Source organism: Panthera uncia (assembly GCF_023721935.1).
Source record: "Panthera uncia isolate 11264 chromosome C1 unlocalized genomic scaffold, Puncia_PCG_1.0 HiC_scaffold_3, whole genome shotgun sequence".
Lineage (NCBI taxonomy): Eukaryota > Metazoa > Chordata > Mammalia > Carnivora > Felidae > Panthera > Panthera uncia.
The window spans coordinates 14409262-14434683 of record NW_026057584.1 but is presented as its reverse complement, the minus strand read 5'-3'; the positions used below and the strand labels follow the sequence as shown (position 1 = coordinate 14434683).

At 43.0% G+C, this 25422-nt stretch overlaps 2 protein-coding genes across 3 annotated transcripts in view; one reads left to right on the top strand and one right to left on the bottom strand.

Annotated features, from left to right (window-relative positions):
• The first annotated feature begins 803 nt into the window (after positions 1–803).
• Positions 804–14681, top strand: MRPL44 (mitochondrial ribosomal protein L44). The gene is made up of 4 exons (XM_049615858.1): positions 804–1068; positions 3016–3484; positions 9407–9585; positions 12781–14681. Exons 1-4 carry the CDS (start codon positions 890–892, stop codon positions 12968–12970), a joined length of 1017 nt encoding a protein of 338 aa, XP_049471815.1. The 5' UTR covers positions 804–889; the 3' UTR covers positions 12971–14681.
• Positions 14682–20983: 6302 nt separating this feature from the next.
• SERPINE2 (serpin family E member 2) overlaps positions 20984–25422 on the bottom strand; it is a 62092-nt gene continuing 57653 nt past the window's right edge. For both annotated transcript variants that reach the window (XM_049615842.1, XM_049615841.1), the window contains exons 8-9: positions 23149–23232; positions 20984–21752 (exon numbers count right to left, since the gene is read on the bottom strand). In XM_049615842.1, the coding sequence (XP_049471799.1) occupies positions 21715–21752; positions 23149–23232 (122 nt within the window). In that variant the 3' untranslated portion in view covers positions 20984–21714. The remainder of the gene's footprint in view (positions 21753–23148; positions 23233–25422) is intronic.

Here is a 25422-nt window from a genome sequence, read left to right as displayed (position 1 = left end):
GGGGGGGGGGGGGGGGGGGGGGGGGGGGGGGGGGAAAGGGAGGGAGACACTGATGCCATTAACAAATAGAGAGACCACAGAAAGAGGTGCCTGCCCTTTGGGGATCTAGATGTTCAGCAGGCAACTCAAACTTGGAAATTCAGACAAGTCTTCTTTTGTGAATTAATATTAGATTAACATTTATATTAACCGTTTGGTAGGAAAGCAATATAATAATACTGCCAAAGAGAAGATAAGGGGGAAAAGACATAATTCCATTGTTACATTCTGATGCATTTTTTCCCAATCCTTTTTTTTTTTTTATGCTTTAAAAAGTTTGTACTGTTAGAAATTTAAATTTTGGTTAAGTCAAAATCGCTTAGTGGAGGGCTCCTGAAACGAAGGCTTTTGGAGACACGTTGGGCAAATATTTGTTCACAAATAGTGGCTGGATTGATGGTCTGTAACTCTTAGGACTAAATATATATTGACAAGGAATGGGTTTTTCTGAGACTTTAAGTGTCTTCTTCAAACTGAGAGTGAACCAGGCTTTTGACAAGGAATGGGTTTTTCTGAGACTTTAAGTGTCTTCAAACTGAGAGTGAACCAGGTTTTTGCGTTAATGAAAAAGGAAGGACCAAGAAAGCAACCGCCAGAGCGCAGCAGCTTCCACGAATTTTTGGAGCCAAATGCCCCTCAATCCGGGATCACCCGCGAGTAAACCCTAGGGCAGGAACTAGAGCTCGCACATGCGCAGTAAACACTCAACGGCAGCCGCCCCGCCCCCTGCGTACTAGCCCCGCCCCGGTTTCGCTCTCCTCGTCCAAGTCCGGGGGTCTGTGTTACCGAGGCACCGGTCCGGCTTTTTTCCTTCCGCCCTCCGTTGAGTTTTTTTTTTTTCCCCCCAGCAATGGCATCCGGCCTGGGGAGGCTGCTGTTGCGGGGGCCTCGCTGCCTCCTGGCGCCGGCCGCCCCCACTCTCGTCCCGCCTGTTCGGGGCGTGAAGAAGGGATTCCGCGCCGCCTTCCGCTTCCAGAAGGAGTTAGAGCGCTGGCGCCTGCTCCGGTGCCCGCCGCCGCCCGTGCGCCGGTAGGAGCCGCCTCGGAAGGGGTCGGGTTGGCGGTGGGGGACCGGGCGGCGGCGGCGAGGAGGGTGGCTCCTCGATAAAGCGCGCCTGGCCTGAGCCTGGGACACGTGTGGTAGAGACACCGGTGGAACGTGGACGCGTGGACTGAATCCCAGGGAATGGATTTCTGCCTTGGGGCGCCGCGGCACTCTCCCTTCGATCCTATCAACCGCGAGTTGTGAAAAATGAGGCCTCCCGAGTGTAACCTCTATGCGGGCCTGGGGGGTTGTAGACCCTGTGTTGCAATGGCTGGGAATTCTTGGGTACGGATAAGAGGGATGAAAGCGTTCCACAGCGTTGCAAGAGCGAACTTAAGTGTATGCACAAGTCCACTTGCCAGAATAAAAGGAAAACAGTAACAGTTGAGCTTTAGGGGTTTTTTGGTTGTTTTTTTTTTTTTTTTTTTTTTTTTTTGCCCTAATTTATCTTGTTTGTTCTTAGCCTTGTTGCAATAGTGTCTGGCAGTAGCTTGGCAGAGAGGTCCAGTGGTCTGGTAGAGAAAGTCACAGGTAGCGCCACCTGAGATCTGCTGCACGTGAGGTCTCGGATCTTCTTGTCTCTGATAAGGTTTCTTTGACATGCAGTCGTGGCAGTGTGCACCTCAGTGTTTTGACTTCCATTTGTAGGTATTTGAGTTCCATATTATTGCTATTACAGCAGTGACTAATTTGGAAGTTACTACTCCTTTGGAATTAAGTATGAAATTTCATAGCGGCTTTAATATTGCCCCCCCCCCCCAAAGGTGAACCAATTTAAACATAGATCAGTAGGAAGAGAAGTTCATATTCTTCTGTTCTTTCAAAACAATGTTAAGTTCTTTTCCTAATAGGCAAAAAAATAGTTACCTCTTCTTAATTCACATTTCTTTGATTATTGTGAGGTTAGTCATGTTAAGCTTTTATAATTGGAAGAAACTAAGCATTATATAGGTTATATACATTTTATGACTTATAGCCAAAATCTTTAGCTTTTCCTATTTTAAAAACAATTTTTTTAAGTTTACTTACTTATTTTGAGAGAGAGCGAGCAAGCAGGGTAGAGGCAGAGAGGGAGGGGAGAGAGAGAGAATCCCAGGCAGACTTCAGACGTTTAACTAACTGAGCCACCCAGGCATCCCTCCTATCCTTTTTTACTTAAAAGAGTTTTATTTTGGTTTTAGTGTCTCTTTAGAAAGACCTTGTAGTCATTCCTGGGAATGATCACGAACTTTTAATCTACTTACTATGATAGTAGATTATTTAGTTGCTAATTTAAATGGGTGTTTGTAAAACTTGATAAAATAAGAGCTGAATATAATGTACTTATTGTTTATATCTTGAGCCTGTGAAATTATAATGTGTATTTCATACCTGGGTATAAAGCATAATTCTGTGGTTATAGGAGAAATGAGGACTCTAAAAGGTAGGGTAATGGCTCAGTCTCTGACGTTGAAGAACATCTTTAACATTGGCTCAAAGGGAAAATGTGTGCACTAGTGAGTATAGCAAAGAACTGCAAGTACTCATCTGACTTAAGTTTTAACTTTTAGAAAAATCAAAGCCTTGTGTTAAAATGAAACCCAGTCCGTGGGGCGCCTGGGTGGCTCAGTCGGTTGAGCGTCCGACTTCAGCTCAGGTGATGATCTCACACTCCGTGAGTTCGAGCCCTGCATCTGGCTGTGTGTTGATAGCTTAGAGCCTGGAGCTCGCTTCGGGTTCTGTGTCTCCCCCTCTCTCTGCCCCTCCCCTGCTCATGCTCTCTCTCTGCCTCAAAAATAAATTTAAAAAAATTAAAAAAAAATGAAACTCAGTCTTTTTTAATTTCCTTTACATAATCCGTCAAATTGCATCCCAATGAAAAGTTCTTGCATCATTGCAACATCTTATTGTTTTCTTTACCATCTCTTACTATCTTCTGTTCTATGTTTTCAGTTCAGAGAAGCCCAACTGGGATTACCATGCTGAAATAGAAGCGTTTGGACATCGGTTACAGGAGACCTTTTCCTTAGATCTTCTCAAAACTGCATTTGTTAATAGCTGCTATATTAAAAGTGAGGAGGCCAAGCGCCAAAACCTTGGAATAGAGAAAGAAGCTGTTCTTCTGAATCTTAAAGATAATCAAGAACTCTCTGAACAAGGGACATCTTTTTCAAAAACTTGCCTCACACAATGTCTCGAGGATGCATACCCAGACTTGCCCACCGAAGGCATTAAGAGTCTCGTTGACTTTCTCACTGGTGAGGAAGTGGTATGTCATGTGGCCAGAAACTTGGCCGTGGAGCAGTTAACACTGAGTGCAGAGTTTCCAGTTCCCCCGCCTGTTTTACAGCAGACTTTCTTCGCAGTAGTTGGAGCCTTGCTGCAGAGCAGTGGCCCTGAGAGGACTGCTCTTTTCATCAGGGTAGGTAATGCTTGATTGCAGAGGCTGGGACATACATGAGGTGGGCAGAAGAAAAAGAAGTTTAAAAAAAATTTTTTTTTAGTGTTTATTTTTGAGAGAGAGCACAGGTGGGGGAAGGGGCGGGGCGAGAGGGGGACACAGAACGCGAAGCAGGCTCCAGGCTCCGAGCTGTCAGCACAGAGCCTGACTCGGGGCTCAAACCCACGAACCGTGAGATCACGACCTGAGCTGAAGCTTGGAGCTTAACCAACTGAGCCACCCAGGCGCCCCTGAAAAGACTGTTTCGTGATTCGTTCCTTTGTTAAATGATCTTGGAAGCTTATATGTGAATTTTTCTCCCTACCAAATCCTGAGAAAGCCCTAAAGCTTATGGTAGTGTCTCATTATTGAGGACATCATCAGAGGTGCATATTCAGTGCTAGGTTGTGAGTTCCCAGGACTGCAAGCCTGTCTTCAGCTTTCCATCATTAGGTCCACAGGCAGTGCCTGCATGGTACATGTTCAGTAGGTGTTTAGTGAATGAACGACACTAACTATTCGAAGGCCTGGGGTGGTTAGGGAGCTCCGTGCTGAGGCACCGGCTGCTGTTCCACTTTTACAAGTAGTAAAATCTTGGATTTCTGGGTCTCTGTGATGTATACCTAATTCCTTGTTAGCCAGTAGCTTAGCTAGTGAAAATACTTATGTAATTGGGATTCCTTGACTCCCCCTGTTCTTTTAGAATTTGACTGGGAGGATTTTTATCCCCTGCATTGGATGAATGCACGAGTTTTTGGTCACCTTTACATAATGGCAAATTCACACAATTACTTTAAGTCAAGAGACAGTCTTGATTCAGACATCTGAATGTCGGGGTCCTTGAAATCAGCATCCCTTAACTGTTGGGATATCACTTCGTTTTGATCACTTCGATACAGAAGAATACCTGCATTGGCCAACACTCAGGCTTTGTTCGTATCCGTCTTCCTCCTTCCCCAACTAGGGCCTGTAACAGGTGGGCCACCTCTCTGCCTTTGGGAAGCAGGTACATTAACGGCCCTTCTGGAGGGGGAGCTCAGAGAAGGAAAAAGGAGAACAGAAGAGTTTTACTTGACCTGGTGGCCGTCAGCTGGTCTAGTGCTTTCTGAGTCTGGTTGATGTTCAAAACAACTGCGGGGCATTGTGTCCCCTGCTGGAACCTTCCAGCCATCTTCCTTGACCTGGGTATTGACTCTTTTTCCCACATCAGCTTCCGGTTTCCTGCATAGGATTCCCTTACAAATGATATCCCTTCTGTGAGTTCCACATTAGGTCTCGAGGATATTTATACCTTTGACATGAGTCGCAGGCTTCTGCTACTGGCAGCCTCTGCCAGCCTGTTGCCTGTAAGCAGAGAATGTGTGTTGGCGGCCAGGTGACTGTATGTTTCTGGTCTCAGATTTGGAGGCCACTGGACTCTTTGAAGTCCTCGTGGCTTGAGGTGAAAAGGAAATCCTCTCCTTTGCCCTCTCCTCTCCCAGTAAAATAGCTTTTTCTAAAGAAATCCTCACTGAGTCCTCCCTTGATTTCCATTCTCTTTGTCCCTTTAGCTTCTGTGGAGACTTAGAACTGTCTAAACAAATTTTGGTCGCTTTGCTTTGATATTTCCACAAGGTAGTCCTGAGACCATTTTGGAAATTCATCTTTTCTGTGTCGTAGTGACTCTGTTGACAGTTCTATTTATAGATCCTGTTAAAGATAAGTAGGTCAAATATCTGTGTTTATTCCATTCATTTGTCCACCTAGGATGTGTTGTTTAGTGTGTGCTAAACACTTTGCTGAGCACTGGAGCCGGAGCAACATGGAATACGATCCTTGCCTCCAGGGTCCTAGTCAGCTCATTAGGCGGTTCGAGTGGCCGTTGCTCTCAAAGATGTGTTATAAAGGTGCAGAGGGAACTCGGGAGGCAACAGTCAGTTATAACAGGGTTAGGGAAAGTTCATGAAAGTGATGCTTGCCCCTAGGAAGGACATTCCAGGAAGAAACCTTGAGGACAAGCTTGTGTGTGGGGAAGCGTATTGAGGAGTACATAGTGGATGGTCTTGTTAAGACTGCTCTAGAGAAACCTGGAGGAGTTTTGATAGATTTCCATGATCATAGGTGCATTTTAGAAGCATGTCTTCATACTGTCTCCCTGTTCTGGGGAGGTGAGATTGGAATGTTCAGCCTCCACTTCCACTGAAAGTTCTAATGATAAACTAATAAGACCAGGAACCTATCGGGAAAAAATAGGAGGCATAGGTAATCACCAGAAAAATCTAGATTTCTTTTTCTATTCCTACTAATATCTTAGGCATTCAGATTGTTTTTCCTTACCCTACCGTTGGGTTATTTTATATTGCAGATAATCCCAGGGATTCATATATAGGTGTAATTAACATACGTGTCTGGTAAGGCAACTCTATACATTAAAAAATTCAAAATCCCCAATAAGGACTTACAAATTAAAAAAAAATTTTTAATTCCAGTGTTATTAATGTACAGTGTTATATTGGTTTCAGGTGATAAATATTTTTTACTAATGAAGCTGAAATAGAGTTCTGGTGCTTGGGCAAGTGTTGTAATGAAATTGACTATTTTATGAACCAAGGTGTTTTTTAAATTTCTCCCCTCCTATCCCCATTTACCCATCGTTTATTATATACTGGGTTTTTTTAAATCTTTTTTTTAAAAGTTTATTTTTTGAGAGAGAGCGTGAGCAGGGGAGGGGCAGAGAGAGAGGGAAAGAAAGACTCTCAAGCAGACTTCTGTCAGTGCAGAGCCTTATGCGAGGCTTGAACCCATGAATCGTGACGACATGACCTGAGCCCGAAACCAAGACTTGGATCCTCAACCCACTAAGCTAGCCAGGTGCCCTATACTGTGTTTGTTAACATGAGTTACTTGCAGTATATTTTAATGAAAATTTATGTTCCCTTATTTTCTGTCAATATTGATAGTTGTTTTATTGGCAAAATTCTTTGTTCATAATTTTTCAATTTTCTTAGTCTCATAGATTGAAAATATCAGGTCTTAAATAGGTTCAAAAGACACAACGTGAAATTATTTCAATGATTTTTTTAAATCATAAATTTAGACAGTGAAGTACTACCCTCTAGAGGTTTTTTGGTTTTTTTTTTTACATTTATTTATTTTTGAGAAACAGAAAGTGAGCAGGGGAGGGGCAGAGAGAGAGGGAGCCACAGAATCTGAAGCAGGCTCCAGGCTGTCAGCACAGAGCCCGATGCGGGGCTTGAACCCACAAACTATGAGATCGTGACCTGAGCCGAAGTCAGACGCTTAACCGACTAAGCCACCCGGGTGCTCTAGGAGAGAGGATCTTAAGCAGGCTCCACAACCAGTGCAGAGCCCAGGGCTTGATCTCAGTGTCCTGAGATGATAACCTGAGCTGAAGCATCACTTAACAGCCACCAGCTGCCTCCCATAGTAGTTTCTTAAACGAGTTTCTGCTGGAAGTTTCTACCATCTATTCATTAATTCATTTGCTTTAAAAATCTTTTTCTTACTGATAAAGATATATTTCTAAGATAAGATTTCACCTTCAACTATTATTTTTATTTTTTTCTTCAAGTTTTTATTTAAATTCTATTTAACATATAGTGTAATAGTAGTTTCAGGAGTAGAATTTAGTGACTTATTATTTAGACACCCAGTGTTCATCCTGACAAGTGCCCTCCTTACTACCCATCCCTCATTTAACCCATCTCCCCCACCTCCCCTCCAGCAACCGTCAGCTAGTTCTCTGTAGTTAAGAGTGTTTTATGGTTTGCTTCTTTGTCCCCCGTACGGTCTTCTCTTTTGTTTCTTAAATTCCACATATGAGGGAAATCATGTGGTATTTGTTTTCTTCTGACTCATTTCCCTTAGCATAATACACTCTAGCTCCATCCACGTTGTTGCAGATGGCAAGATTTTATTGTTTTTGACGTCTGAGTAATACTGCTTTGCAGATATATACCACATCTTCATCAATCTAGGGACACTTGGGCTGTCTCCATAGTTCGGCTGATGTTGATAGTGCTGCTGTAAACATCGGGGTGTCCCCCTTCACATCAGCAGTTTTGTATTCTTTGGGTAAATACCTAATAGTACAATTACTGGGTCGTAGGGTAGTAATAGTTTTAATTTTTTGAGGACGCTCCACACTGTTTTCCAGAGCAGGTGCACCAGTTTGCATTCCCACCAACAGTGTAAGAGGGTTCCTCTTTCTCCGCATCCTCACCATCACCTGTTGCCTGAGTTGTCAATGTGAGCCATTCTGACAGGCGTGAGGTGGTATCTCATTGTGGTTTCGATTTGTATTTCCCTGATGATGGGTGATATGGAGCATCTTTTCATGTGACTGTTAGCCATCTGTATATATCTTTGGAAAAATGCTCATGTCTCCTGCCCATTTCTTAACTGGATTATTTGTGTTTTGGGTATTGTTGTTAAGTTCTTTATAGATTTTGGATACTAACCCTTTATCAGATAAGTCATTTGCAAATATTTTCTCTCATTCTGAAGGTTGCCTTTTAGTTTTGTTGATTGTTTCCTTTGCTGTACGGAAGCTTTTTATCTTTTTTGTTTTAATTTTTTTTAATGTTTATTTTTGAGAGAGAGAGCGTGCGTGCACGTACGTGCGCACGAGTGTACGAGTGAGTCGGGGAGGGTTAGAGACAGAGGGAGACACAGAATCTGAAGCAGGCTCCAGGCTCTGAGCTGTCAGCACAGAGCCTGTTGCGGTGCTTGAGCTCACGGACCTCAAGACCATGACCTGAGCTGAAGTCTGACACTTAACCGACTGAGTCACCCGGGCGCCCCAGAAGCTTTTTATCTTGTGAGGTTCCAGTAGTTCATTTTTACTTTTGTTTCCCTTACCTCCAGAAATGTATCTAGTAAGAAGTCTCTATGGCCAGATTCAAAGAGGTTTCTGTCTGTGCTCTTCTCAAGGATTTTGATTGTTTCCTGTACTTAACTTTTGTGTATAGTGTAAGAAAGTGGTCCCGTTTCATTCTTCTGCATGTTGCTGTCCAGTTTTCCCAACACCATTTGTTAAAGAGACTGTCTTTTTTCCATTGGATATTCTTTCCTGCTTTGTTGAAGATTAGTTGACCATATAGTTGTGGGCCCATTTCTGGGTTTTCTCTTCTATTCCATTGATACGTGTGTCTCTTTTTGTGTCAGTACCATATTGTCTTGATGACTACAGCTTTGTAATATAGCTTGGAGTCCGGAATTGTGATGCTTCCAGCTTTTTCTTTTTCAGAATTGCTTTGTTTTTGGGGGTTTTTTGTGGTTCCATACAAATTTTAGGATTATTTGTTCTACCTCTGTGAAAAATGCTGGTGGTATTTCGATAGGAATCGCATTAAATGTGTACATTGCTTTGAGTAGCATAGACGTTTTAACAGTGCTTGTTCTTCCCACCCATAGCATGGAATGTTTTTCCATTTTTTTGTGTCATCTTCAGTTTCTTTCATAAGTGTTCTATGGGTTTCAGAGTACAGATCTTTTACCTCTTTGGGTAGGTTTATTCCTAGATATCTGACGGTTTTCGGTATAATCTTAAATGGGATTGATTCCTTGATTTATCCTTCTGCTGTTTCATTATTGGTGTATAGAAATGTAACACTTCTATATGTTGATTTTGTATCCTGTGACTACGGAATTCGTGTATCAGTTCTAGCAATTTTTTGGTGGAATCTATTGGGTTTTCTACATAGAGTATCATGTCGTCTGCGACAACTATGATTTTTGTAGTAAAACTTACGTGAAAAACTACACAGAAATGAAAAAGAATAGTACATTTTGTCTTTTTCAATTCCCAGTAAGTTTTTAAATTCTCTTAAAAGTGTACTTTGAATTATGGTCCTTATTTTCATCATACTAATTTCAATGTATAAATTATATTTTTATGCGCAGGACTTCTTAATTACTCAGATGACTGGAAAAGAACTCTTTGAGATTTGGAAGATAATAAATCCCATGGGGCTACTGGTAGAAGAACTGAAGAAAAGGAATATTTCAGCTCCTGAATCTAGACTTACCAGGCAGTCTGGAAGCACCACAGCTTTGCCTGTGTTTTTTGTTGGCTTGTACTGGTTAGTAAAATTTTAATCTTAGCTTCATAACATTGATTGGAAGCCTTAAAAACTGACTTCACAATTCCTTAATATAATCTCTAATTGCATTGGAAGATTTCTAAAAAAATTTTTTTTAACGTTTATTTATTTTTGAGACAGAGAGAGCATGAACGGGGGAGGGTCAGAGAGAGAGGGAGACACAGAATCCAAAGCAGGCTCCAGGCTCTGAGCTGTCAGCACAGAGCCCGACGCGGGGCTCGAACTCACGAGCAGTGAGATCATGACCTGAGCCAAAGTCGGACGCTTAACCGACCGAGCCACCCAGGCGCCCCTGCATTAGAAGATTTTTAAAATCTCATTCCCACGATTATCTCTTTACTACTTCTTTTCCTGCTGGTTATTCTTAGGGGAAGCCAAGTAATCTGGGGTTTGCTAATAGTAGCTTTTGCTAACCAAGTATACGTTGTATACTTGGAGGTAAGAACTTCATCTTATTCTAACTATTTCTGTAGAAAAAGAAAACTTGTGATTCAAAAGTGTTACCGATTGAACCGTAATCCACACTTGTAACAGCTTCAGCTGAGCCTAGGACTGGAAAAGGAAGGGTTTAGTTGTCCATCAAAATATATAAATCAACCCACGTTGAACAGGTCTTAGTTTTGTTAGTAAACAGTTGACTTGCCTCACACTGATTGAATAAGCGACCTCAATTAAATTAGGTAAATGTTTTCCTAATCTTTATGTGACGAAGAATTTTCTAAGTTAAAGGCGATGGGAGGCATCACAAAGGAGAAAATGGATAATGTAAAAAGTTTCAACTTGAAGTACACAGCACAATGATGAGATACTTCTGCTTATCAGATTGAAAAGTCTTAAACACGTCCTTTATCTGCAGTTCATATACCCCTGGCAGAAGAACAGAGTGGTGCAATATTTCGTAATTCTGACAAAACGCCAACAGTCTTTAAATTTTTCACGTTCTTTGATTTGGTGTTCTCACTTTTGGGTGTGTCTCCTTCTGGACATCAAAATGTGTAAACAAAGGTGTTCATTTGTGGTTTACCCTTTATCCCCCATACCTACAACAGTTCCTAAGACATAGTAGTCAGTAAACAGTTGTTGAGCCAATAGTTTTTAAATAAGGCAAAAAGTTAGTATAAACTTTGGTATCCAGCAAGAGGGAGATGACAGATACACATGATGGAATATAGTACAGCTAGGACAGGTGATGTTCTTAAAGGATTTTTAATGATACATGGAAGGTTTGAAGAATGATCTCTTATATTTAAACAAAAAAGGGAGTTTGCCCTGTTAACTAAAATTGTTGTCATCAGGTAATAGAATTATTAATAATAATTATTATTATCTAGGACAAAACCTAGATTTTGCATAATGGTTTTTAAAAAAATGAACAGTGATACATTGCCACCATCATTGAGGTAGAAACATGATAAATAAACATTGTATAGTTGAAATTCACTTAGATGATTTTCTCTATCCTTTATTTTGTACAAATATGCACTGTGTAATTATTATGGTAAAGTGTAACCTATATGATTAAGCTTTGTTTCATTCCGTATTATTACCACAGCAAGTGTTTCTGAGCAAATTCCTTCCACATTGTTTTTCTTTTATCTGCACAGTTCTGCTTGCCTTTCTTTGATTTGAGTCTTCCTTAGCTTTCAGGTCAATTTATATTGAATCAAAGCTACTAAGTGGAGTTGCTGTTCATGAAATTTTCAGAGATGCTTCTTTTAGTTGGATAGGTCCAGTTTAGGGTCAGGAAATTTCCAGGAAGTAGTTAAAGATAATTGAGAAGTAGCACATCCATACCACACTTGTTCGGTGCACATCCTTTCCTCCCTTGCTGGATCATTTTTTACACTTTTGGAGAAGAGATTGCTAGTTATAGTAAGACAGATATCAGTAAAGCAGAATACCTGTTTTTGTTGTAATTTGGTTTTAATAGAACACCAATAGCCTTAAGTGTTCACTGTGCTACTTCAGTATCCTTTGGGAATAAATCAAAGTGGATTATAATATATAAATTTTTTTTAGATCTTAGCAAGTTTTAAAGATCTAAAGCTCTTACTGTAAAATCTAGAACCGGGGTAGCTCAGTCAGTTGAGCGTCTGACTTTTGATTTTGGCTCAGGTCGTGATCTCATGGTTCATGAGATCAAGCTCTGTGGTTGGGATTCTGTTTCCCTCCCTCTCTCTGCCCCTCAATGTGTGCACACTCTCAAAATAAATAAAACTTTAAAAAGTATATATATAGAACTACTATTTTATTTGTTTTAAAGTTTAGATGAGAAACCAGAAAGGCACAATTTAGTTCCGTAAAATTTTTCCTCACATTACAGGTCCAAGATAAATTAAAAATAATGTCAGTTTTCCATGAAGAGTCTTTTTTTTTTTGTTTTTGAGAAAGAGGGCACAAGTCAGCAAGGGGCAGAGAGAGAGAATCCCAGGAGGAGAAGAGAGAGAGGGAGAGGGAAAAGTGGGGCTCACCCAGAACGGGCTCATGTTCACCCAAAGCAGGGCTCGAGCTCACGAACCATGAGATCATGACCTGAGCTGAAGTCAGATGCTTAACGACTGAGCCACCAGGTGCCCTCCATGAATTTAGTTTTAGTAGTTTTGAGTTTTTGTAGGAAGATTTTTATATATTCTTTCATCACTAACAACAACAGAACAAAACCATATTTACCTAGATGCACCTTGGTTTTTGATTTGAAAAATATTGGGTGCACCTGGGTGGCTCAGTCAGTTAAGCGTCTGACTTTGGTTCAGGTCATGATCTTGTGGCTCGTGAGTTCAAGCCCTGTGTCAGGCTCTGTGCTGACAGCTCAGAGCCTAGAGCCTGCTTCAGATTCTGTGTCTTCCTCTCTCAATGCCCCATCCCTGTTTGTGCCGTGTCTCTCTCTGTCTCTCTGTCTCTCTCTCTCAAATAAACATTTAAAAAAATTGAAAAAAAATATTGGACCTACTAAGTTGTTGATATTTCTATGGAAATATAAATATTTCTTTTCTAACTACTGTATATAAGGAATTCGCACAAAACCCTACTATTCAAAAGATACTACATACAAAGCTCTTGTGTTACTCCTGATAGATATTCTTGCCAAAATAAGGTTTAGAAACCATAACAGGCTTGTGGCCCATGTCTTATGATGCGCGAGTAATTTCAGACCACTCTCGGTGTTTTGTCTAGTGATAGAAAGCTGATTGCGGAGGGACCTGGGGAGACCGTGCTGGCTGCGGAAGAAGAAGCTGCTCGCGTGGCGCTCCGGAAGCTCTACGGGTTCACGGAGAACCGCCGGCCCTGGGACTATTCCACACCCGGAGGGAATTTCAGAGCAGAGAAGCTACCCGGCTACCCGGCCAAGCATGTGGCAGCCTGAGATCTGCGAGCCAGGCAGTGAGACACAGGTCAGAGATGCTCACAGCTGGACATTGTTCAGATTGTAAAGAAATAGGTCTTATTCCTCATCACGAGTTCCTAAAATTAAACAAATATTCATCAGGTCAGTGATTCTTTTTTTTTTTTTTTTTCATTTTTTGTTTTGTCAAAAGTCTTTTTAGATGTCTTCCAGTAAATTTTTTCTGAAGTCTTTGATTTTATTACTGTATCTCACATGTATAGTTAGGCGTATTTTATTCCTTTCCGGCTTCATCATAATTTGGGTATGTGTTTCATGCGAACTTTAATGCCAATAAAAAAGTCATTCTCCAAAGACTTCATTGTAGTTTACGTTGATATACCCAGGTTGGTGAACTTTGCCCCTCAAATACTATTTTAGCTAAAATAGTAATCATTCTTAACCTTTAGAAATGTAAAGTGCAGATGATCACAGTTGGGTATTTACATGGTCCTTAGATTCTGTCAAGGTTTAAAATTTTGTATACTAAACGAATTCATCTCATAGTTCTTGAATTTCTATAAAACAAATGGCAGAAAAGGTTCTTTTCAAAAGCAGTTTAAAATACGCTAATTGAAAAAGTATACGTTTATCAATGCCAACGGAAAAATAAAGTATGTGTTTATCAACTTAGTGTCCCAGAATCACAGTCCTGGCTGCTGTGCACCAAGCATGTTGTAAGTATTTTACCGTAACATTCAGCTTGTGGAGGGCAGAGCTCAGCGTGTCTCCTTCCGGTTCTTCGGTCCTTCGTGTTTGATTCAGTGACCCTCCAACCGCACATTCCCTTCGTTTGTTTCTAACTTTTGGCAGCAGTGATAATTTTTGGTTTCAGTCAGTCAGTAGTCAGTCCCAGGGGTTAACAAGAAAAGTGGGACTGGGGAGTTGAGAATAGAAATGTTAAAACTGACAGCACTTTTGCCGTGAAATCTTTTTTTTTAGTTGAAATATTTTTATTTTATGTTCAAAGAGCTGGCATTAAGATAGACACAATGGATGACCCATCTCGTGAAGTCCACTTAATCCAGCTTCATGCAGCCTGGGTCCTTTGCGTCTTGATGGAGACCCCGGTGGCACATCCTCAGGCCGTAATTCCGGGTCAGATCATGCCCGTTGGAGCAGAAGTGGCGAGAACAAGAACCCTGGCTGAATTTCCTCGGCTCCCGTAGAACCGCTGGTTGACCCGCCTTGCTTTCTCGGTGGCAAAAGACTTGCCATAAAATCTTTCTATTAAGGAAGATAAAGGGCCTTTGGAACCTCTTTCCCGAGACCGGTCAGGACAGTGGGACTTTTGTCATATGTAGGAGGGCTTACAGCTGTCACAGGAAAAGTAGAGACTGTTTTTAGAGAGGAAAGTCTCAGAATTACCTAATTGGCTGCATTGGTCGGTCAAAAGTAAAGTATTTCACCTTTCTTTTGAGAGTTCACTCCAGTTCCTAACACCTGAACGCCGGGATAGAGGGCCAAACCTAGTGGTAAAGTGCCACACTTGGGTGTGTCATCCACAAGTAAACACGATTTGTACGTATCTCATGGACACCAGAGAAGAAGAGATCGTAGAAAAGGTTCTGAGAAGAAGAGACTGTAAATGTCCTCCAATCACTTAACTCATCCAGTATATGCAAAATGTCAGATTTAGCTAGAGTATTACTTTTTTTATGAATACTTTTTAAAAATTAATGTTCTTTTTAAACGTTTGTTTGTGTATGTATGCATGCATTTATTTATTTAAATAATCTCCACGCCCAACATGGGTTCGAACTCATGACCCCAAGATCAAGAGTCACTTGCATCCTCGGAATGAGTCAGCCAGGGGCCCCAGCTGAAGTATCGTTCTAATTTTATTTGGGGTGAACATTTTTCCAAAAGGTCTTTAGAGAATTCGGTTGTAAACTCGGTAGTCCTTCATTTCCCTCGCAAGTAGTGCTGATAATCCCAGATTTCTCCTGCTCAGGGCGTCTTGCAGGAGCTTATCCTACAGGGTTGGAGGGAACTCTCCTCACCCTTAGATTTTCAAGCTTCTGAACCTTGAATGCTTCTAGATTTACATGTGGAGGAAATCTAGGTCTAGTTCATAAAAACTTTGCAAGGACAGAGATCCAAATCTCTTATGAAGAATGTGACTTCAACACATTTCTAAGTAAAGTCTTCCCCGATTTGAGTTGTATTTAAAAACATTTTTTTAATGTTTATTTTTTTTATTTTTGAGAGAGACAGTGCGAGCAGGGGAGGGGCAGAGAGAGAGAGGGAGACACAGAATCTGAGGCGGGCTCCAGTCTCTTGAGCTGTCAGCACAGAGCCCAGTGCAGGGCTCAGACTCGGGAACAGCGAGATCATGATCTGAGCCGAAGTCAGACGCTTAACCGACTGAGCCACCCAGGCGCCCCAAAGTTGTACTTTTAAAAAACACCCACTAAACTATGATGGGCTGGAATGTAGAAAGTAAAATACTAACATACTTTTGCAGCTTCCTATGAAAGAGCTTGAAACTTGTAGCTAACCTGTAGATAAACTTTAATTTGCCATGTAAGAACCAATACTGCGTACATTTGACGTGTGGGCAGGAGGAACACGGGGGTGTGAGGATGTTGTCAAAGGCGTGTGTGTGACCAAAAGCATACAGGGGCCACTTGGAGGACTGCCTTTTTGGCCACTGTCTAATTGACATTGAGAAGAGCATCCTTATGATCACACGGAAGTCAGAACAACACCATAAGCACTGATGCTTAAGGTTGGCCTGGCACCAGAGAAAGACATTAAAGCCATTCACGTTGCAGTTCTGACCTCCTTTTCCGCCATTTCCCGCTTGCCAGTTCCCTGAGCCCAAAGCATAAAATTGAGCCAAAAACGTACGACTGATGTCTACAGACTCAATTACATAAGCTTTATCCTTTCTGAGTCCATAGTGTTTTTATGATAGGCATATATAAAACAGGGAATATTATTCTCAAAGTATTTCATGTGGTCTTAAGAAAGTAAACTATTACTAGAAACGAATTTCCAAGTAAGAGTAGAACAAACGGGGGCAATTTTTGTTTGTGTTCAGCATTTTTTAGATTTTGGCCACAAGGTGGTGTGGTAATCCCACCTGACAGTTAAGTAGTGTGCAAAGTGCCATTGGAGGGAACAGTTATTTCCTCCATACACAGGAAGGAGGGATGTATAGGGCAGAGGATTATAGTGAAACATGACTTTTCAAGGTCGCATGGAGCTCTAATATTCTGTGGGCCTGACTGCAAGAAGCTAGCTCGCCTTGGCCCTCAGGATGTGAAGCTAAGAATTTGATACATGAGCAATTCACCTATGCTGCCAAGGAATGAATGTTTGAGCTTTTTTCTTTATAAATAAAAAGATTTTTTTTAAATGTTTATTTTTGACAGAGAGAGAGAGACAGAGCATGAGCAGGGGAGGGGCAGAGAGAGAGGGAGACACAGAATCCGAAGCAGGCTCCAGGCTCTGGGCTGTCCGCACAGAGCCCAACACAGGGCTCCAGCTCACGAACCTCAAGATTGTGACCTGAGCCGAAGCCGGACTCCCAGCCGACTGAGCCAGCCACGTGCCCCTGAGCTTTTTTACATTTAAGAGAGAAAATTGTAGGGCTGACATAGACAACACTTTTAAAGATTTTTATTGGCCCCTTCTTCCTATTCTTTTCTTGTGTGTGTGTGTGTGTGTGTGAACAATGCTCTGCAGGGTCAGGGACTCTTACTGTGCATCTTGACACTTCATAAAACCGGGTGTGGACATTCTTCCCATATGGGGGACCAGCTCCCAACTCTCCCCGGCTGAGGGGCGCCCCCTGAGGAGCCTCCAGCAGGGGGCACGCTGCTACCCTCTGTATCCCTAAGCCCACTTAATCTTCTCCTCCCTCCTACTGACCCTCGTGTCATCTCTCCAAACCTCCGTTTGTAAAGCCCCTCTACCACCATCCCCCAGGACCCAGAGCTGTGGCTTACAACTTCGGCTGGCTATCAGAGCGCTGGGAAGCCAGGGCTCTCTCTGTAGGAGACCAAGAACGATTGTTACATTAAATCCCATCTTGCAAACCAGGAACAATTTTTTTTTTTCCAGGAGAAAATTCACACAATCAAAAATTGTAATCACGAGCGCACGTGCTCCTGAAAAAAAGACAGCCATTTCGACGTTGGGAGTGTCTGTGCTTTTCCGCTAACACGCATTCGTTCTTGTTCAGGTATCCGGCTGCCGGTTAGGGCTCGCTCGTAACAGTTCTAAGAAAAATTTCTGGAAGGAGAGCAACTGAGAAGATTAAAAACATTAACCTATTCCCCCTTCGATTGAGGAAGAACTCCATTACTTGTTTGCAGGATACCTTTTTACCACATCTGTTGTACATTAAAATTGCAGGATGAACTAATGAGTTTGTTCTAATGAGTTTTGCAGAAGAGATGAGTCATGAGATCATTGACCTGCTAGAAGAAGAATTTCTCTAACCGGAGAAATTGCCTGACTTCCTGAAGATACTTCCTCTACGCAAGTTATTGATCAGTGTCTCCCCAGCAAGACAACGTATCAGTCAGGGCCAGAGAGATTTATCAGTAGGCAATATAGTTAATAAGACAAATACAGTAATAAAAAAAAATTCGCGGCTCATCCTCAGATTAACTAACCTGACAACGATGTCCGTGGGGCTCCTGACAACCTGCCTCTAAGACTCCGTTGTGGGTGCTGGGATTGCTTCCTTGTCTACGAAGGACGAGCACAAAGTGTTGCCACTCTACGCTTGGTGGCTGGGGTTAGAAACTTCAGATGAAGGACGGATAGCACTGAGAAATGTAAAAACTCACTTCTGTTTTGTTCCCTCACATTCAATAATTCATCTGCAAACACTAATAATGTACCTGTGACCATATAAAACAGTGATTTCTCGTTTTGCAAACTTCTCCCTTGAATCACAACTGCATCATTTTTCTTCAAGATTTGGGAGAGGGTCAAAGGGGCGGTTGGGGAATCTCAGAAGAAATGGGACTTTAGAGCCAGTGGTGTCCTCCACTCTTGGGTGGCCGGACGTGGACTCTCGGTAGGACACAGGGTCTCCCAGCAGTCACGGGAGGCCAAGGACACAGAAGTCATCCCCCCAAGTAGTTAACTCCGTCTACGCCTCTCCCTGGGGCAGCCAACCCCAACCAGTCCTAGAAAGGCATTTGCTACTCTGCTGTGACACCCAGTCCCAATGTGTGGGTGTCTTTCCCCACACCACCAACACTCGGACACTGGACGTCCTACAATTCATCTGAATTCTAACACCATCTACAGAGACAGAGTGTCACATCTCATGGGTTAAGGGCTCAGGCCCACAAGGCTGCCTCCCCACCCCCCAACTTCAGGTGCCAATTCCTGCCCAGGTTGTCACCTGTGCTTCTGACTCAGTGGCTGTAAATCAGAGGTCCCCACGACTCCCTCACTGGGTTCTATTAGCTTGCTAGAGCAACTCACTGAACTCAGAGAAACATGTTACTAGTGATCGCTGGTTTATAAGAGGATGTCAGTCAGGAACAGCCAGATGGAAGAGATACATAGGGCAAGGTCTGGGGCAGGGCGAGGAGCTCCTGTGCCTTCTCCAGTGCTCCACTCTGGCAAATCTCCAAGGGCACATTAACCCAGAAGCTCTCTCAACCTGTCCTTTGGATTTTTCCGGAGGCTTCATTACAAAGACACATTTAATTAAATCATTTGGCCATTGGCCATTTGATTCAACCTCCAGCCCTTCCCCCCTCCCCAGAGGCCATTGGGGTGGGGCTGAAAGTGTCAGCCCTCCAATCTGTTTGGGTCTCCTAGCAACCAGCCTTCATCCTGCAGCCCTCAAGGCTCCCAGGTGTCTCTTTATACCTCGGCCAACCCACCTGATCTAGTCCTGGCTGGCAGTCCAGATTCCTGAAGGTCTGCCTTCTGTGGAAATATACACTTTGTGTAGGTTAGGGCTTAGAATTAGCTAGATGCCTTGTAACCCCAAGAGCTCCCTCCCAGGACCCAGGGCCTCTGGGTGCTTTCCTAGTTTGGCCCAAAGTTACCTTATTAACATAGCAAAAGACACCTTTGTAGCTTTCTATCACTTTGTAAATTGCAAGGGTTTGGAAGTTCTGTGCCAGAAATGGGCATGAAAACCAAATACACATCTCTTATGATAAATCACAATATCACAGCAAACGTGATCTTTTGTGACAGGTCTGCAATTTTTTGTGGCAATCTCCGTATCTTAAATTTATTCCAGTTTTCGTCAAATAAAGGAGTTTTCATAAATTTTATCTTTTTGAAGACAGGGCCTATAGACTCATTGACTGAAGTGTATCAAAAGATACAAGTTGATTTATAGAAAAGTAATAACTTGAGAAGAACTTTTTCCCCAGTCCAGAGATTATAAACCGTTCTAGAGGCTGCTAGAGTCAGAAACTGGGTGCTGACTGGTGAGAAAGGGCTAATGATGAGTAAGCCAGTAAAACCAAGTGAAAAAGAGAGAAGAAATATTGTCTAGGAACCTTGACATTATGACTTTTCCATGAGATTTTCCCAAGTTCTGTATCATAAATTTGAAACATTACCATCTCATACACTGAAGAGGCATTCAGAAATGGGACCGGATACTTTGAAATTGAATATGCCCAGTGAAATGTGACCAATTTCTATTTTGGGGGAGCAGCCTATCTGTAACACCTAACAGGGCCACTCTACCAGCCGGTATTCGGAAAGCAAACTCTCCCGGTCCTTTCTGGAACGAGTACTCCTGGACCCAAGAGCCAGGGATCCAGTCTGGGTCCTGCAGCTACTTTTATACTTCTCTCGTGGACTAATGTCCACCCGGTCCTATTTGTGTATCTTGTAAGTACAGTTGCACCAATGAGGAACTTGACCTAGTAGGAGTCACGCTCTCCCTTCCACGATGGCTTATCAGGGAGAGGACACATTTATCTCTGTACCCCTTAGTACCTCGCACCCAGGAGGTGCCCAAATGAATAAATGGAGTGTATGTAACTCTTGGATTTCTGCTAAAACTATTCCTATCTTCAACTACTCAAAATAGCGTAACAGAACGGGACGAGGAAACTAGAGAAGTAAAACGGGCTCTCAAAGGCATTAACACACTAGCATGTTTGCTAGGGTACAAGTAATCTGTGTCAACAGTTCAAAATAAATTTACTCTTAAATAAGGAAAACAGTCCCCCCACCCTTTCCTTCCTCTCTTGGCTAACCAAAATATCCATACTTAAAGTACTTAAATAGTTGCAAACAGCAAAGCTCAGCCGACGTGACAAATAAGAGTGACAAATTGTTGGAGTGCTGAATGTGCGGTTTTGATGCATAAAGAATGATGATGGGCACCGGGGCGGCTCAGTCCGTTGAGCAACTGACTCCTGCTCTTGGCTCAGGTCACGATCTCGAGATCAAGCCCCGCGTTGGGCTCCGCGCTGGGTGTGGAGCCTGTTCAAGGTTCTCTCTCTCCCTCTCAAAAGAGAGATGAGTAGAGCTCACGGGTTTAAAAAAAAAAAAAAAAAAAAAAAAAAAAAGGAAAAAATGTTTTTAAGTCTAGATACATATTTTAAACCATTCTGATTTTAGAAACGTGATGAGTTCTCCAAAAACAAAAGACAAAAATACATCTTGCCATTTTAGAAAACAGACCCTCCAGCCCATCACCAGAAGTGAAACATGCACCCCTCACTCAGTTCCCAAGGATGTCGGCACCGGGCGTCTTCTTTGCACACTTGCTACAAAACCGGTCTTTACCTTGAATGCTGGGGACACGCCCCCGAGGGAGCCAGCACTGAGACCAGGGCTGGGACTGCCTTCATACTTACTCCCCTGCGGGGACTCAGGGTAGTGAAGCAGGGAACAGTGTCTGGTGTTAGAGGAAAGGAGTAGGAGAAGGCCAGGGGCTTTGGTTTTCTGCCGTTTGCCTGAGTGCAAAGGTTTAGAAGAGGTTTAAGTACTTTTAAAAGGCTCTGTTTCTTTTGTTGTATTTTCAATAACAGAGAAACGGCATTTTTTTTTTTTTTACTACTCATAACACTTTATTTTTACTTTGTACAAAATACAAAAATGCAAATCCAGAGAGTACAGACCAGTAGTGACAGGCACACTGCACAAGAGCAAACCTTGTCTAGCAAGACGTTAGTTTTTTAAACTTTATTTTAGTGAATACATGCATTATATAAAACAACAACAACAACAACAACAACAACACAAAGAGGCTAGAGATTTCACTATTTCTACCCCCAAAATAATGCTTACTATCAAGACTTTGGATGGGACCAAAACAAAAGAATTAAAAAGGCCGATAATATATATATTTTTTCATAAAAAAGTAAAAGCCACCATAAAATGTGTTGTGGGTTTTTTTTCCCCCATCACACTGATTACATTTCTTCTGAAATGCCACACGTGTAAACAAAACAAAACTCCTGAACTGGACAGTAAATACTCGGGAGGGTTAGCCTAGGTACCTGCTCAGTAGTTTAAAGCGTTTTTTAGACATTTTGAAGCCTTTCTATTCATTTGTCAGTACAGTGTTCCAGCCATCCTGCCCCTTTTTCCCTTTGATATATATCCCGGGACAAAAATGCTTGCATCATTGAGTCTCTGTTCCTAAGAACTAGTTTTGAAAAAGGAAGAAATGTACAAAAATATTTAACAGAACTATGAAAGATGTAGGAAAGGAGTTTTCTTCGTCACAAAGTAGTCTTTGCTTTTGCATGGTTTCTTCTGTATACTCTTCACGGTTGGTTTATCTGCCCCATGAATAAGACAGCACCTATAGAATTAAGAGGAAACAGAGCGTGACTCTATAAAAACCATTTCATAAAATAAGATAGAAGGCGTGTAAAATAAGGGATAGTCCCTAGAGCTGTCCAACACAACTTTCTGCAGTGATGGAAATGGTCTATAGTTTCATTGTCCGATATGGTAGCTACTAGTCACAGTGGCTATTGAGCCCTTGAAATATGGCTTAGCTAAGAAACTGAATTTTAATCTATGTTTCTTTTTTTTATACATTTTTGAGAGAGACAGAGACAGAGCATGAGCAGGGGAGGGGCAGACAGAGAGGAAGACACAGGATCCAAAGCAGGCTCCAGGCTCTGAGTTGTCAGCACAGAGCCCGATGCAGGGCTCGAACCCATGAACAGGAGATCATGACCTAAGCCAAAGTCAGACGCCCAACCAACTGAGCCACCCAGATGCCCCTAAAAGATAATTCATTTTAATTAATTAAAAGTTAAATAGCCACGTGTGGCTAGAGGCTCCCATATTGGACTTTGGTTCAGGAGAACACTAATTATGACATTAAAGATGCACTGAGACAAAAGGATAAGGAACTATCTTGTGTTACTGATTAAAAAAGGGGTAAATGCTGAAATGTACTTGTTTCTACTCTGAACGAACATGAAGCCAACCTCTCCACAAAGATAATCTTCTCCTTTTTTTTTAAAGCTTGAGAGAGAAAGAGAGAGAGAGAGAAAGAGAGGAGAAAGGGAGAAAGCACAAGTTGGGGAGGGGCAGAGAGAGAGGGCAAGAGAGAATCCCAAGTAGGCTCCACACAGAGCCTATGCAGAGACCAATGTGGGGCTTGAACTCAGAAACTGTGAGATCATGCCCTGAGTCGAAATTGAGTCAGACGCTTAACCAGCTGAGCCACCCGGGTGCCCCCTTTACTTAATCCTCATAATTGTACTAAGAGGTAAGCACTATTGTTACCCACAGTTTCAAGACAAAAGCTAAAGCACAGAGCCAACTCTGAGCCTGTGACTTACAAAGCCAAGATTTATCGAATTAACAATCCTCAGGCCGGAACAACAGAGAGGGCTCACAGAGGTTGACGACGTGTGGTTTCTTATAAAACTGAACTACTACATTTATCAGAATATGGACCAAAAAATCAAAAGACATCAGAAACCCCCAAAAGGGCTGCAGAGCTCTATGTTAAAAACAAACCAACCAAGGAATCTAAAATCAGCCTTCACAAGATTCCATCACACTCTGTAAACACGGCCTGGATTTTCTTATCTCTTTAAGGTGGGCGGTTCTATTCTTCAGTGTTTGCATAACACAAGGGAGTGGAATTAGAGCAGCAAGGTTGGATTTCACTAGGATTCTGGGGACCGTTCTGAATTTTAACAGCCAGTGAGCAACAGAAGGGAAGACTCACTTACCTGTGGGATTATGTCGGATGAAAAATAGAAAGGGTCTGTCTACTATGAACCAGGGAGGTGACGACCTTGCAATTAGAATCGCAGCTACGGGAAGAGAGAGAAAATGTGTTACACCCAGCGTGAGGCCAGCAGGGCAGCAGGCTGGCTGGATCTTCCATGCTGGAGTTCGGGGACACAATTCCCGTCCCTTGGGCTGGCCAGGTTAGAACAGGCCCAACGGTCACCATTTACGGAACACCTACCGTGGCCCAGGCCCTTTACACTTGGGTGTCTCATTCAGTCTACACAAGTACCATCGTCCTTAACAAATGTACTTACTCCGTAGGCTTTTTACGAGGATTAAGTGGCATAAAGACCATTATAAGCTCTTAGAACAGTGCCTGCCACTGAACGACACCTAATGCATATTGACTGTTATTATTAGCTGCTTTGTATTCATACCATCTGCCTTGCTGATGAAGGCCACTGGTCCTCTTAGCTCAGCCAAATCCCTTCTGTACACCCAGGCCCAGCTTAGCGTTCGACGGTTTTGTCTGTGACTTTTCCTTCGGCAGTTCTCCTTTGCGTGGTAACGGAGACCACTCACTCATCTGGGACCTGCGACCTCGTGTTGCTGTTCAACCCGTCGGGTGTAGACGCTGGACTTAGACAGCAAACCGTTTTAGGCCCAGAGTCCCAGTCATGCTTACTCTGCCAAATTTAGCCATGGCGGCTTCAGTTTTTTTGTTTTTTAATGTTTACTTATTTATTTTCAGAGAGAGAGCGAGGGCAGTGTGACGAGGGGAGGGACAGAGCAGGGGAGAGAGAGAATCCCGAGCGGGCTCCACACTGTCGGCGCAGAGCCTGATGCGGGGCTTGATCTCACGAACCGAGCTGAGATCTAGAGCTGGACGCTTAACTGACTGAGCCACCCAGGTGCCCCGTGGCCTGGGTTTAATAAGCTTGTCTCAAGGCCTCGCAGGAGGGCAGGTGCCGGGCATCACGGCACTGCTTTTTCTGCGATGGCCCGGTTCCCTTCCTCAAACCCCACAAAGCGCTAATGGCTTGGGCTTAATGTCACAAAGGAAACATCTCCACTTATGTTGGGGAAAATCCCCCAACCCAGGGTGACTGAAAAGCAGTCAACGGTTAGCCGGTTAGCAGGTCTTCTGGACTGAACCGTATCCCCTCGAAATCCATATGTTGAAGCCCTAACTCCCAAGGTATCGAAATCTGAATGAGGTCATGAAGGCGGGGCCCAAGTCCAATGGCGCTGGTGTCCTCATAAGAAGACAGGGAGACAGGAGGGATGTGCGTGTAAGATAAAAGGCCACGTGAGGACACAGGCAGAAAGCAGCCCTTGACCTTGGGCTTCCGGCCTCCAGAACTGTCAGACATAAACTTCTGCTGCTTAAGCCCCCCCAGTCTGTGGCCCCTTGCTATAGCAGCCCTGCTGACCGACCCAGCAGGGCTGGCGTCCTGGGCGTGTGACCGGGCCAGTCACACTCGCGAGAACCCCACACTCGGGTCAGGGCTCTGCTGCCCCGTCTTGAAATTCTTAGTAAGTTTTCAGTAAGGGCTCCATATTCACATTTTGCACGGGGCCGTGCAAATTAACGTAGCCAGTCCTGATAGTTACGCTAATTGGCAAAACTGGCCAATAACGGGCAGCATTCGGTTCTCACTTATCATCACCCAGAAGAGACAAAAGGCATCTTGAGAATTCTAAGTGCTGTTATTCTAGGTCTTTGTTTTTAATGCTATTTTAAAGGATTACAAATTAAGTGTTTATTCTAGAAAGGCCATAAAGTGTCTATTCGGAGCATAAACGGTACCTTTTAACGACCAGAAATATGTGACCCAGTTACAAGCCTACTAGGATATTCACTTTACGAGTTTGCAGAGTTTGGCCAGATCTGTTTACCCCATCTCAGATGGATAATGAGGGGGTACAGAAACCAACCTAAGATCGCTCTATTTTCTCCTTCATCATATAAACCATGAGGAGAAAGCAGATGTGAATGTTCTAATTATCAGAGGAGGCTGCACAGCCGTCCTGGGAATTCAACAGCTGCTTGATAATTCTTCACTTTGTCCTGGATCCACTTGGCTGCCTATTTCCCACGGCGAGTGGCTATTATTTTATGTTTCAATATGATGATTGGGTTTTCCTGCCAAGAAGAAGCCAGCATCTGCTTTAAGCTTCCCAAGGGCAGGGGTCGGCAAACCATTGTCCCCAGGCCAGGTCTGAGGAGTCGGATCCTGCCTTTATAAATACATAAAGCTTTACGGGAA